This window comes from Oncorhynchus mykiss, chromosome 8, assembly GCF_057628025.1.
Source record: "Oncorhynchus mykiss isolate SJ-2025 chromosome 8, ASM5762802v1, whole genome shotgun sequence".
In the NCBI taxonomy this organism is placed as follows: domain Eukaryota; kingdom Metazoa; phylum Chordata; class Actinopteri; order Salmoniformes; family Salmonidae; genus Oncorhynchus; species Oncorhynchus mykiss.
The window spans coordinates 72277871-72293050 of record NC_143029.1 but is presented as its reverse complement, the minus strand read 5'-3'; the positions used below and the strand labels follow the sequence as shown (position 1 = coordinate 72293050).

Here is a 15180-nt window from a genome sequence, read left to right as displayed (position 1 = left end):
CCACAAGTGAAGGTGAAAGGAGGAGAGTATAGATGCGAGAAGGAATTATACTGTACATCAAGAAAAGTGATAATACTGTTTGTATGTGGCCACTATGAACATGAACTGTGTTTGAGTGTGATCAGGGGTGTATTCATTCAGCCATTTCTTAAACGGAAGCAAACGGAACGGGGATAAACATACCTGAAAATGTCCAATAGATACTCTTGTTTGCAACTGTTAGACTAATGATTACACCCTAGATCAGATAGATGCAGGCAAGAGCGTGCAAGGCGGTATTAAATGTGTCATCTTGATTTCTTACATTTTTCTCTCGACCTGTGCACCTACATTGTAAACTAGGTTGTAGCAACCTCATGATGGATATAGGGAAAATGTGAGTAACCCTATGTTACATTGAGCTGGGTGAATGGAATATGAATGACAGTCAATATGCTGTAATAGAAATAAGGCCATGCTCATAAAAATCCTCCCTCATCTTAAACGGCACCGACCGCCACTGATTAACATGGAGCGGAGGGACTTTCTCCTGGATTCAATCAGATCAAGAGTTAACCAGCATTAGCGGACACCGACATAGCGGGTATTTTGGCTGTGTCAGAGGTGGAACTGTTGGACCCTTCAAATCGGTGAGCAGCTGCTCTTGAGATCATTGCCACAATGCCACACTGTCCCACTCCTGTTAGAAGTTCAGAAGGAGAAAGTGTAGGCTGTATAGAAATAAATGTAAAAATCATTACACTAATTTGAGTTTCTATCATCCTAATGGAGGTGTAGATTACATCTCACATTCCAGTGTTCAAACTTGCAAACAATGCTGCATGGGATTTATGTTAATGTGCCTCTGTGCAGCCAATGGCAATGTCCGCTTTGTGAGCCATTTGTGGATTTGACAGCTCTAATGCAGTCCCACCTTCGACTCCTCCAAAATAACCGCTATACAGATGACATGGAGCAGATGGACTTTATTGTTGTCCTTCGGGACTAGTTCTTTCATGTATATACCTGTACTACGTGTGCATCTAGGAAATTTGTTTTTTTTATACACTATAGAATAGTCAAATTATTAGTTACACACAACATTCAACTTTCTTTCCCAAAATAACAGACATACAATAAAAAGGCCAGTATTTTGATTATATTTTAATTATTCCAACCCTGAAGTACTCAAGAGACATGGTACTGTGAACAAACTCATTGATTTCCAGTACTGACACAACAATTGTATTAACCAATCAGGGTGTCGTGACTGAGAGGCCGCTGATGTTGTTATGCTGTGGGCTCACTGAGAAATAATTGTAGGAAACCTACTTATGCCCTGATACCAGCAGGTTCCATTCATACCACGAAATGGTACATTTTCATCAAAATGGACGCCCAACCATACTGAATCGTAGGTGGCAGAAAGTTAAATCATGATGGGAGATGATCAGATACTTGCCTCGTTTTTGCTGACACAACAAGCCAAGTTATTTGTAGCCTATACTTTGTCATTGTTTATTTGTTTGTTCTATTGCTGAGGGAAATGTGATGCTTAGTATGAATACAGTGGAATGGTGACTACTAGTCTTTGTGCCTGGAGGATTATTGAAATGTTATTTCTTGTACATTCCGTGGAAGGTGACGGGTATAGGGCAGTCCACCTCTGCCCTGGCGATCTCCGACATGTCCTTGGCGTTGAGGATCAGCATGTACCCTGACTTCTGGGCCCCGGGGGATACTACAACGGTCAACAGAACTCCTGTGGGTCATTGGAAAAACACATGGTTTGTTAGAAAAACACAGTGCCCAACACATTGTAACTGTAACCCATCTTTTTATGAATTATGCTGAGTACATTTTTCTACTAAAATTAAGTACCTTGTCCCTGGATAAATAGCTAAAGGGCTCTAATCAATCCGCATTGCGGAAGTTCAGTTTTACAGCGTGATTTAAATTTAAAGGCAATGTTCCTGCTTTAGAGGAGACTGCATTCACGATAAACACTGCATATGTCAGCTCAACTGCAAATGACCTCAATTTATATTGCGGATTGAATAGAGCCCAATGTCTCTTAAACTCTCTTCTAAACACTAACACAAACACAATACTATGTATCAGTGTTTGCCCTGCACCATGCCTGTAACAGTGACAGTATAGTACACTAAGAGTACAGTACAATACTGTACATACCATCATCCTCATCCACGCCATCGGGGGTCTGCACAAAGAGAGGCTCTGAGGGGTAGGAGTCCGGCTCCTGCCACACCCAGGTCTCCTTGGTCTTCACGTTCAGCTTGATGATCTACAACCACATAGAGATTCCTCAAGGTCTAACATACACATCTTGGTCTTCACATTCAACTTGATGATATACAACCACATATAGACAGAAACTCATGGCCACTCACGTAACATGCTATGACCTCTGCCATTCACTTCTCAGAGTTTGAAGATAGATTTGTGGCAAACAACAAGACTACTCACCCTGTCAGGAATGAAGTGGTTGAGGCCCAGGGCATAGGCATATGAGTAGTTCTTCCCACCGTGCTTCTCATAGTTGATCTGAGGAAACTCAAAGGCTTGGCGGGGACCAGAGAACAGCACCTCAGGCTCCAGCCAGATGGTCCCGTCAGTACGCATCACTGCTGTGGCCGTGGTGTACGGCAGGCATATCAGGTTCTTTCCCTGCTCCTCCTGAAACACACAATCAGTATGAAAGAAAGTTTGAATAAGTTAGGGCAGATATACAGTGCATTCGAAAAGTATTCAGACCTGTTGACTTTTTCCACATTTCGTTACGTTACAGCCTTATTCTAAATGAATTAATTGTATTTTTTTCCTCATCAATCTTCACACAATACCCCATAATGACAAAGTGAAAACAGGTATTTAGAAATGTTAGCAAATTAAGATTTTTTTTTGAAGAGAAATACCATATTTACATAAGAATTCAGACCCTTCGCTATGAGACTCGAAATTGAGCTCAGGTACCAAAAAAGGTACCTAAAAATGTTTGCAGCATTGAAGGTCTCCAAGAACACAGTATCCACCATCATTCTTAAATGGAAGAAGTTTGGAACCACCTCTTCCTAGAGCTGGCTGCCCGGCCAAACTGAGCAATCGGAGGAGAAGGGCCGTGGGCAGGGAGGTGACCAAGAACCCGATGGTCATTCTGACAGAGCTCCAGAGTTCCTCTGTGGAGATGGGATAAACTTCCTGAAGGACAACCATCACTGCAGCACTCCACCAATCAGGCCTTTATGGTAGTGGCCGGACGGAAGCCACATGACAGCCCGTTTGGAGTTTGCCAAAAGGCACCTAAAGACTCATCGACAAGATTCTCTGGTCTGATGAAACCAAGATGGAACTCTTTGGCCTGAATGCCAAGCGTCACGTCTGAAGGAAAACTGGGACCATCCCTATGAAGAAGCATGGTGGTGGCAGCATCATGCTGTGGGGATGTTTTTCAACGGCAGGGACTGGGAGACTAGTCAGTATCGAGGGAAAGATGAACAGAACAATGTACAGAGAGATCATTCATGAAAAGCACTCTGGAGCACGTTAGGAACTCAGACTATGGCGAAGGTTCACCTTCCACCAGGACAATGACCCTGAGCACACAGCCAAGACAACGCAGGAGTGGCTTCGGGACAAGTCTCTGAATGTCCTTGAGTGGCCCAGCCAGAGCCCGGACTTGAACCTGATCAAACATTTCTGGAAAGACCTGAAAATAGCTGTGCAGAGACACTCCCCATCCAACCTGACAGATCTTGAGAGGATCTGCAGAGAAGAATGGAAGAAACTCCCCAAATACAGGTGTGCCAAGCTTGTAGCTGTAATCGCTGCCAAAGGTGCTTTATCAAAGTACTGAGTAAAGGGTCTGAATAGTTATTTAATGTGATATTTTAGTTATTTAGTTTTGTATTTTTAATACATTTCTAAAAAACAGTTTTAGCTTTGTCATTATGGGTTATTGTGTGTAGATTGATGAGGGGGGAAAAATGATTTTATCAATTTTAGAAGAAGTCTGTAACGTAACAAAATGTGGAAAAAGTCAAGGGGTCTGAATACTTTCTGAGTGCACTGAACACATTGCGATCCAAAATAAAATAAATACAAGGTAACACATATGCACTTTATTGTCCAAAAATTAAGAAATAATATGTAGACGAAATGTAAACTTAAAAAAAATATTTTTAAAGAGAAGGAAATGACTTACCCTGTGGATGTCCAGTGGGATGACGTATCTCCTGACCTCTGGCTGAGGTGCCATCATGGCTGCCTTCTTCACCTCCTCCCAGTTGGAGCGCAGGTTGGCCAGCCAAAGGTAGTTATACACAAACTCAAACCTACCAGGAAACGAATGAGAATGAGTTTCCTAATCCTTTAAACAGACAGTGTTTAAAGACCAAGGGCTAGGATTCATTAATCAATTATTCTGAAAAAGGACATTGCTAAGGCAATTAACTTCAAATGAATGCCACCCCTGAGATCCCTCAGTCCACAATTGATCTAGTCACTTATGATGTGTCATCACTTTTTATATACGCTTACATCTGCCACTGTATTGACATTGCCATATTATGAGAGAGACAATTTTTAGCTGTTCCATTACCCTTTCCATGTACACACATCAGCCACGATGAAACCATTGTCCTCATAAGTGTTGATGTGATGGAACAGGTTGATGGGAGCGGCCCTGAACTTATGGTCAATGTATTCTCCTTGTCCTCCTCCAATGTCCTTTCTGGCGATGTGGAACAATGTCTGTGAAATGTATTTTAAAAAGTTGATTAGGTTTGAAAATAATGTCTGTTATGCTTATTGTCTGTTGTGACTGCACACATGTGATTTGGTTCTGGATGTCGAGACTAGGTATGATGTTACTGTACATAATTGTCCTATATAGAAATGTGTCACTTTAAACTCAAATCTACTGAGTGTTTGCCTCCTTACCCCGAGAACCTCGTTGGACTCAAAGCAGTCCATGTAGTTGGAGCCTCGGATGCTCCAGGCACTGAGGAACTTCAGCAGGTTGATTTTCACAGGGGTCTCCACAAAGACAAAGTAGTTCTCCGACATGCCAAAGCTAAGGGTGATATGTAGACCATTTAAGTTGGCATGCATTGTAAGTTGTTATATGGCTTAGTCAAATAACACAGAAGGAGGCATGTCCATGATTGACTCCTTGCTGTTTTGGGGACCTCAAGTTCAACTATGAACATGATGGATTTGTTATTATGACCCACCTGTGCACATAGGAGGGCTTGAACCTCTCGGCACTGGGGAACTGCACCACAACCTTGGACTTTTCAATGGGGTCTGACTTGTCTGAGGAGAGAACACAAGATGCAATCAAGAAAGAAGCCTTCAGATTGCCTTACTATTACATGTTATCCTATCCAGAACAAGTTAAGTACATGTTACCTACATTTTCTAGTTTAAGAGTTGGAACACGTGCATTAATTCTGAATGAATATCTTTCATTTTATTTTCTTGAATCAATTTGGACACAAGCCCAACCTTTCTGAGTGGGTGGGATTCTGACAACGTTGTAGGCCAGTGATGCTCCTTTCCCCATGCAGTTTCCGATGTTGAACACTGTTCCGTCTCTCTCAATGTGTGGGTGGGCTGTCACTCCATTGATGTTGACGTAGTTGCACAAGTCCACCTGAGGAGAAGTGAAGTCATAGTGTTATTCATGTGTTATTCATTATAATGTTATACATTATACATGTGTTATAACTATTAATGAGAAGTGAGACTTCCATTTTGTTCTGTTTTTTTTTTAGTCTGTTGAATCAGGCCAAAGGATATAGACATACACTGTGGTTTCTGGTACAGTATATTGTGAATACTGTAATGATGGGGGGTGGAATTTCAGCCTGGGGGAAAAGAGGAGAGTAATACCTTCTTCAGTGTATCCAGCGTGTCAGTGTTGACTTTAGTGATGTAATTGGTTTCTGTGACGGCGTAGTAATCTTCACCGATGGGGTAAACGTTCACCAGACAATTGTCTGTCACCTCAACACCCTTGAAGTAAGTGAAAAACCTGCACAGAGAAACACACACCCACACACCAGTTTTGAAATTGATCCAACAGTCATCATTAAAATGACGATCAAGGCAACGGCAGTCAAAATATACACAATGATTGATATGAAAGATCAGATATACAGTGCCTTCAGAAAGTATTCACCCCCTTGAGTTATCCACATTTTGTTGTGTTACAGCCTGAATTCAAAATGTCTGACATTTAGATTTTGTGTCACTGACATACAACACCCCATAATGTCAAGGTGGAATTATGTTTTTAGAAATTAATAAAAAATGTAAAGCTGAAATGTCTTGAGTCAATAAGTATTGAACCCATTTGTATGTCAAGCCTAAATAAGTTCAGGAGTAAAAATGTGCTGAACAAGTCATATAATGTATTGCGTGGACTCACTCTGTGTGTAATAATACTGTTTAACATTATTTTTTAATGACTACATCATATCTGTACCCCTCAAATACAATTATCTGTAAGGTCCTTCAGTCAAGAATTGAATTTCATACACAGATTCAACCACAAAGACCAGGGAGGTTTTCCAATGCCTCGCAAAGAAGGGCACTTATTGGTAGAATACAAATATAAATAAAAAGCAGATATTGCTTATACGTTGGATTGTGTATCAATAAATCAGTTACAGAGTTTAATGGCTGAAATATTTTTGGCAAGACTTAAAAATGTCTGTCTAGCAATTATAAACAACAAACTTGACAGAGCTTGAAGAATTCAAAAATAATAATGTGCAAATATTGTACAATCCAGGTGTGCAAAGCTCTTAGAAACTTACCCAGAAAGACTCACAGTTGTACTTGCTGCTACAGGTGATTCTAACATGTAAATTAGATATTTCTGTATTTCATTTTCAATAAACTTAGCAAAATTTCTAAAAACATGTTTTGACTTTGTCATTATGGGGGTATTGTGTGTATATGGGTGGAAAAAATATATACATGTAATATTAATACATTTTGAATTCAGGCTGTAACAACAAAATGTGGAATAAGTCAAGGGGTATGAATACTTCTGAAGGCATTATATGGCAAGCAAATATAACCATTTACAGGATATGGGGCGGCAGGTAGCCTAGTGGTTAGAGCGTTGAGCCAGTAACCGAAAGGTTGCTAGATTGAATCCCCAAGTTGACAAGGTAAAAATCTGTATTTCTGAACAAGGCAGTTAACCCACTATTCTTAGGCCGTTGTTGTGAATAAGAATTTGTTCTTAACTGACTTGTCAAGTTAAATAAACTAAAAAAATATGTTGCAGGTTGATGTTTATTGGGATGAATATTGTCCTGGAGGAAGGGCTGAGAAATGTCCACTAGATAGGACAGCTGCATTGTCAAATTGCCTATATATTGTTAAAAAAAAACGTTGGTCTTAATTTAAGGTTAGGGTTAGGCATAAGATTAGTAGTGTGGTTAGGCTTAGGTTTAAAATCACATTGTATGGCTTTGTGAGTGTGCCAGCGATTGACTACCCTACAGGTCTGCCTCCGGTACATGTGTCATCCCAATAAATGCCAACCTGCGGCTATGTTATTCATCTGACGAGGTTAGCTACCAACCTGGAGAAGATGTTTTTGCAGGGATCTGGGTAGGCGAAGGTGCCAAATTCAGTGATCACCACACGCTTTTCTGTAATGGCACGCACATAGGCATCTGTTTTAACATACCTAAAGGATAAAGATAGAGATGGGTATCAAATCCATTAGGTTAATTTGACTCAAATGCAATGTAACCACTGATCTCTAACAGATATTATTCATCCATTCATACTTGTTGAAGTAGGTGACTTGGCCATTTTTGAAGTCGAATTTGTGCATGAGGGCCTGGCCATCGAAGAGGTGGTAGAAAGGCTCATCTCCAACCTCAAACAGGCCAGGGCCCAGACGAAGAAGACTTCCCTTCAGAAATGAAGGAATCCTACCTGTAGATGTGAGAGAAAAGAGCTTTGTCAAACAATTGATCAATGAACTGTTCAATGTGATTTTATCTAGAGCAGGTAACAGGTATAATAGGGGATGTTTCTCATAGATACAGTACTGTTTTCACATGAATTTCCAAGATGGCAGTGATTTATTTGTGTACCAGAAATCGACACTATATATACAAAAGTATGTGGACATCCCTTTAAGTAAGTGGATTTTGCTATTTTAGCTGCACCTGTTGCTGACAGGTGTATAAAATCAGGCACAAAGCCATGCAATCTCCATAGACAAACACTGGCAGTAGAATGGCCTTACTGAAGAGCTCAGTGACTTTCAACGTGGCACCGTCATAGGATGCCACTTTTCCAACAAGTCAGTTAGAAACATTTTTGCCCTGCTAGAGCTGCCCTGGTCAACTGTAAGTGCTGTTATTGTGAAGTGGAAATGTCTAGGAGCAACAACAGCTCAGCTGCGAAGTGGTAGAACGCACAAGCTCAACGAACGGGACCGCGGAGTGAAGCGAGTCTGTCCTCGGTTACAACATTCACTACCGAGTTCCAAACTGACTCTGAAAGCAACATCAGCAGAATAACTGTTCGTCGGGAGATTCTCGAAATGGGTTTCCAGGGCCAATCAGCCACACACAAGCCTAAGAACAACATGCACAATGCCAAACGTCGGCTGGAGTGCTGTAAACCTCGCCGCCATTGGACACTGGAGCAGTGGAAATGCATTCTTTGGAGTGATGAATCACGCTTCACCATCTGGCAGTCCGGTGGACTAATCTGGGTTTGGCAGATGCCAGAAGAACACTACCTGCCGAAATGCATAGTGGCAACTGTAAAGTTTGGTGGAGGATGAATGGTCTGGGGCTGTTTTTCATGGATTGGGCTAGGCCCTTTAGTTCCAGTGATGGGAAATCTTAATGCTACAGCCAGTGGTGGAAAAAGTATCAAGTTGTCATACTTGAGTAAAATTAAAGATACCTTAATAGAAAATTTAATAGAAAATGACTCAAGTAAAAGTGAAATTCACCCAGTAAAATACTACTTGAGTAAAAGTCTAAAGGTATTTGGCTTTAAATATTCTTAAGTATCAAAAGTAATTGTAATTGCTAAAATGTCCTTAAGTATCAAGTAAATTACTGGGAGTTTATACTTAAGTACTTTACAACCAAAATCAGTGCCCAACCACACTAATGCCCTTGTGGCTGAATGGAAGCAAGACCCCAGAGCAATGTTCCAACATCTAGTGGAAAGCCTTCCCAGAAGATTGGAGGCTGTTATAGCAGCAAAGGGCTGACCAACTCCATATGAATGCCCATGATTTTGGAATGAGATGTTCGATGAGCAGGTGTCCACATACTTTGGTCAAGTAGTGTAGTAAAATTAATTAACATAACCTGCTGCATATGACCAAATTAAATATGTAGTTAACAAACCTGTAACTGTTGCAGGGACAGGCTCTGATAACTCCTCAACTGTCTCAAAGATCTTCTTGTAGCCACCAGCAGGGTGCTCAAATCTGGAAAAAAATGTAAGAAACTGAAGCCCAGGTGCTCTCCAACCCTGTTCCTGAAGAGCTACCCTTCTGTAGGTTTTCAATCCAACCCCAGTTGTAACTAACCTGTTCAGGTAATCAACCAGCTAGTTATTAGAATCAGGTACACTAGATTAGGGTTCAAGTGAAAACCTACAGGAGTGTAGCTCTTCGGGAATAGGTAAGGAGGAATTTCTCAAACATAATTCAAAATGCATACATTCATGCATATTTTCTCTTTATTGAGTAAAGCAACACACATTATTCCAAATAAAATTGGTCTACTTGCATGAAATATGTTAGATTTTTCGAAGTTGACATTTTCCACTTTATCCCTATGGTTGACCCTTGACAGCGTGAGAGTTCAGACATGAATTCAGACTTAAATAAATGAACCATCACTCACCGGCTGACCATGGTTCCTCCTTGTTGTGGGAGCACAGAGACACACACTCACTCACATACAGGTGGCTTCAGATCACTTCTAAACTGGAAGTCTTGGCGCTCCCAGTGGGTTTAGCGTCTTTATACATCGAGCCCCTCTCTCTTTCTCGACCCTGAGTGGCTGTAACCTTTCTCTTGACCAATCAGGTTGCATCGTGAGAAAGAATGCCATTGTGCCAATATCCTTAGCTTGGTTGCACAATGGTGGCCCTCTAAAACCGGATTTATTTTGCCTGTGTTTGCCTGGCAAATGTGTTGCAATAACATAAGATGTGATTGTTCAATCATTTATATATTTACCAAACCAAAGTAGCAGGGAGAGCCTATAGATAGATACATTCATGGCATTTCACTAAATTAATGTAATTATTTTCTACTTTCCTGTAGACTACATTTTGTAACTGGGATAGATTTCCCTTACCCTCCTGCTCAATTGACTATTTGGCAGAACATTAACAATAGTCAAAAGGCACAAATTTCAAATGGGCCTTATGCTCTTGACTTGTATATATGCATGAGTGATTCAGAGTTACTGTGTAAATGCTTATCTCGGCTGAGTATTGCTTATTTAAATGTACATTTCTATGGAGTAATACAGTACTTTGTGTACATTGGGGTCTATAAACGTTAAGTCCCCTATGTATGGGACTTTGAGCGGATCTGGACTCGTTCTGACCGACATTTTTGTGTACAGAGCACTTGTTGAATGACACAACATCAATTGCTGTGCACTCCGTGAAAGCTCTGGTTGTCCCGCTTCACATGTCACTCTCCGCTCTTGTCTGAAATGCAGTATGTGAAATCTGACACCTTATTTGCATAGGGAGCTACACATCACATTTTCTGGGTGTCAATTATGAACCCCTCCCCCCCAAACACACACACTTCTGTTGAATAGGATAAATAAATATTTAATATTTGTATCATATTTGTACTGTATACTTGAGCTTGTGTCTTCAAAAGTGACTACCAGAAAGGTGAGATTTTAATATTTTTGACAGGATAAGTATAAATCAAATCAAATGTATTTATATAGCCCTTCGTACATCAGCTGATATCTCAAAGTGCTGTACAGAAACCCAGCCTAAAACCCCAAACAGCAAGCAATGCAGGTGTAGAAGCACGGTGGCTAGGAAAAACTCCCTAGAAAGGCCAAAACCTAGGAAGAAACCTAGAGAGGAACCAGGCTATGTGGGGTGGCCAGTCCTCTTCTGGCTGTGCCGGGTGGAGATTATAACAGAACATGGCCAAGATGTTCAAATGTTCATAAATGACCAGCATGGTCAAATAATAATAATCACAGGCAGAACAGTTGAAACTGGAGCAGCAGCAAGGCCAGGTGGACTGGGGACAGCAAGGAGTCATCATGTCAGGTAGTCCTGAGGCATGGTCCTAGGGCTCAGGTCCTCCGAGAGAGAGGAAAAAAGAGAGAAGGAGAGAATTAGAGAGAACATACTTAAATTCACACAGGACACCGGATAGGACAGGAGAAGTACTCCAGATATAACAAACTGACCCTAGCCCCCCGACACATAACTACTGCAGCATAAATACTGGAGGCTGAGACAGGAGGGGGTCAAGAGACACTGTGGCCCCATCCGATGACACCCCCGGACAGGGCCAAATAGGAAGGATATAACCCCAGCCACTTTGCCAAAGCACAGCCACTTTGCCACTAGAGGGATATCTTCAACCACCAACTTACCATCCTAAGACAAGGCCGAGTATAGCCCACAAAGATCTCCGCCACGGCACAACCCAAGGGGGGGCGCCAACCCAGACAGGGAGATCACATCTGTGACTCAACCCACTCAAGTGACGCACCCCTCCTAGGGACGGTATGAAAGAGCCCTAGTAAGCCAGTGACTCATCCCCTGTAATAGGGTTAGTGGCAGAGAATCCCAGTGGAAAGAGGGGAACCGGCCAGGCAGAGACAGCAAGGGTGGTTCGTTGCTCCAGAGCCTTTCCGTTCACCTTCACACTCCTGGGCCAGACTACACTCAATCATATGACCCACTGAAGAGATGAGTCTTCAGTAAAGACTTAAAGGTTGAGACCGAGTTTACGTCTCTCACATGGGTAGGCAGACCATTCCATAAAAATGGAGCTCTACAGGAGAAAGCCCTGGCTCCAGCTGTTTGCTTACAAATTCTAGGGACAATTAGGAGGCATGCGTCTTGTGACCGTAGCGTACGTGTAGGTATGTACGGCAGGACCAAATCAGAGAGATAGGTAGGAGCAAGCCCATGTAATGCTTTGTTGGTTAGCAGTAAAATCTTGAAATCAGCCCTTGCCTTGACAGGAAGCCAGTGTAGGGAGGCTAGCACTGGAGTAATATGATCAAATTTTTGGGTTCTAGTCAGGATTCTAGCAGCCGTATTTAGCACTAACTGAAGTTTATTTAGTGCTTTATCCGGGTAGCCGGAAAGTAGAGCATTGCAGTAGTCTAACCTAGAAGTGACAAAAGCATGGATACATTTTTCTGCATCATTTTTGGACAGAAAGTTTCTGATTTTTGCAATGTTACGTAGATGGATAAAAGCTGTCCTTGAAACAGTCTTGATATGTCTTCAAAAGAGAGATCAGGGTCCAGAGTAACGCCGAGGTCCTTCACAGTTTTATTTGAGACGACTGTACAACCATTAAGATTAATTGTCAGATTCAACAGGACCTAGAACAAGTTTGCAGCCATCCACTTCCTTATGTCTGAAACACATGCTTCACCAGGTTTTGGGGCTTCACCAGGTTTCATTGAAATGTACAGCTGTGTGTCATCCGCATAGCAGTGAAAGTTAACATTATGTTTTCGAATGACACCCCCAAGAGGTAAAATATATAGTGAAAACAATAGTGGTCCTAAAACGGAACCTTGAGGAACATCGAAATTTACAGTTGATTTGTCAGAGGACAAACCATTCACAGAGACAAACTGATATCTTTCCGACATAAGCATTACTTGGTACTGTTTATGGCCCTCTCATGATAAATAAATAATTTTGGGTATGTCTACAAGTAACATTAGTCAGGATTTTAAAGTAGGGAAATGTGTCTAAAAAATACAACACAAGGTTGTGTATTGTTTTGCAGCACATCAGTAACTAAACACTGTAGATGTCAAATTGTTTTTACCAACATTAATCATGTTCATATTAAAATACTGGGTACTATTTTGTGTAGTGTGAAAAATGTAATTGATAGCATCATGGCAAACAAACTTGTTTTGACAGTTATTTTGTAAGGAACAGAGGTAGCCATCAGAACTTTGCCAGGGGCACACAATTTGCTGTCCTCATATGAGCGGGTTGCTTTTTCCCAGGAGACTAAAGAACAATGTGGTGATTGTCCTCTGCACATGTCCAGAGTACTAAGCCCCTAGCTACCTGGATTATAGCTGGTTGCTTTTTTAGACAGACACAGGCAACTTCAAACTCGGACCAAAGCACAATAAGCAAGTAGCCTCAATGATAAATAAACAATCATTAGTATCCAATTACATCACTAACAAATGATAAATCACAAATAGTATAATTCACAGATCAAAGGGGCAGGTTTCAAGGGATAAATATACCTAACATATTTTCACGTGGACTAGAAGTAAGCATGCATCTATGTATCTATGTATAAAGATCCAGGACAACAACCTCTCCCTCAATGTGATCAAGACAAAGGAGATGATTGTGGACTACAGGAAAAGGAGGACCGAGCATGCCCCCATTCTCATCGACGGGGCTGTAGTGGAGCAGGTTGAGAGCTTCAAGTTCCTTGGTGTCCACATCAACAACAAACTATCATGGCCAAGCACACTGAGGCAGTCGTGTAGAGGGCACAACAAAGCCTTTTCCACCTCAGGAGACTGAAAAGACCGACCACTAAAACAGGTCCTCAGATCATCAAAAAGTTTTACAGCTGCACCATCGAGAGCATCCTGCCTGACTGGTTGCATCACTGCCTGCTATGGCAACTGCTTGGCCTCTGACCGCAAGGCACTACAAAGGGTAGTTTGTATGGCCCAGTACATCACTTTGGCCAAGCCTCCTGCCATCCAGGACCTCTATACCAGGCTGTGTCAGAGGAAGGCCCTAAAAATGGTCAAAGACTCCAGCCACTCTAGTCATAGACTGGTCTCTCTGCTACCGCATGGCAAGCGGTAGTGGAGTCTAGGTCCAAAAGACTTCTAAACAGCTTCTACCCCCAAGCCATAAGACTCCTGAACGGCTAATAAAATGGCTACCCAGACTATAAGCATTGCACCCCCTCTCTCTTTTACGCTGCTGCTACTCTCTGTTTACTATCTATGCATAGTCACTTTAACTCTAACTACATGTACATATTACCTCAATTACCTCCACTAACCCGTGCCACCGCATATTGGCTCTGTACTGGTAGCCCCTGTATATAGCTTTGCTATTGTTATTTTACTGATGCTCTTTAATGATTTTTGACTTTTAATTTTATTTATCTATTTTTTACTTAACACTTATTTTTCATAAAACTGCATTGTTGGTTAAGGGCTTGTAAGTAAGCATTTCACTGTAACACCTGTTGTATTCGGCACAAAAGTATACATTTTTCATCAAACTAAACGGCTGCCACAGCTGATCATGAAAAACTCTGTGAACAGAGGGACACTCACTCTCTGAAAACGTTTAGATGAATACCAAATCCATTGTTACGTTGCTGTGGCAGATTTGTACCAAACACAAACACTGAGCGTCAGAGTGAAGCTTTGGGTGGGAATATAAGGCCTATTGTTGTTGACGCGGATAAAAGGAGAGCTTTGATTTTCTACACTGCATTCCTGCAAAGATTTGCATAAACCATCTAAGTCTCAGTTGACACGTTACTGTACCCATTCTGGTTGAAAACATAGTCAATATCCACATAACACTTGTCAGCCTAATAACTTTCAAATCAATGACCTCAACAAAGCCATTGGTTACCAACAAATCTAACATGAACAGTGATTAGCCCTACTGAGATATTGTAATAAAATCATGAATACATCCATGTTCTATTATTTCCTACTGATGTAAAGTGATATAAACAGACCACTAAAACACTTTTGTGATATAACATATTCAAATATTCAATGTCTGTTATCAATCATGACTTCCATCTGAACAGGGGGATCGAGATATCTCTTGGCCTTGCACTATCTATTTCAGTATAGTTCACTGTTTATTACATGCCACAGAAATGTGATACATTTCACAATTTGATTCCTGGGGGAGACA

At 41.4% G+C, this 15180-nt stretch overlaps 1 protein-coding gene across 1 annotated transcript; it reads right to left on the bottom strand.

Annotated features, from left to right (window-relative positions):
- Window positions 1-1130: 1130 nt before the first annotated feature.
- rpe65a (retinoid isomerohydrolase RPE65 a) lies at window positions 1131-10011 on the bottom strand. The gene is made up of 13 exons (XM_021613534.3): window positions 9909-10011; window positions 9405-9487; window positions 7812-7962; window positions 7601-7708; window positions 5893-6034; window positions 5506-5653; window positions 5232-5313; window positions 4939-5071; window positions 4598-4749; window positions 4202-4331; window positions 2467-2676; window positions 2173-2284; window positions 1131-1741 (listed from the first exon to the last, which is right to left on the bottom strand). The coding sequence occupies exons 1-13, from the start codon at window positions 9917-9919 to the stop codon at window positions 1596-1598; spliced, it is 1608 nt and encodes a 535-aa protein (XP_021469209.1). The 5' UTR covers window positions 9920-10011; the 3' UTR covers window positions 1131-1595.
- Window positions 10012-15180: the final 5169 nt, after the last annotated feature.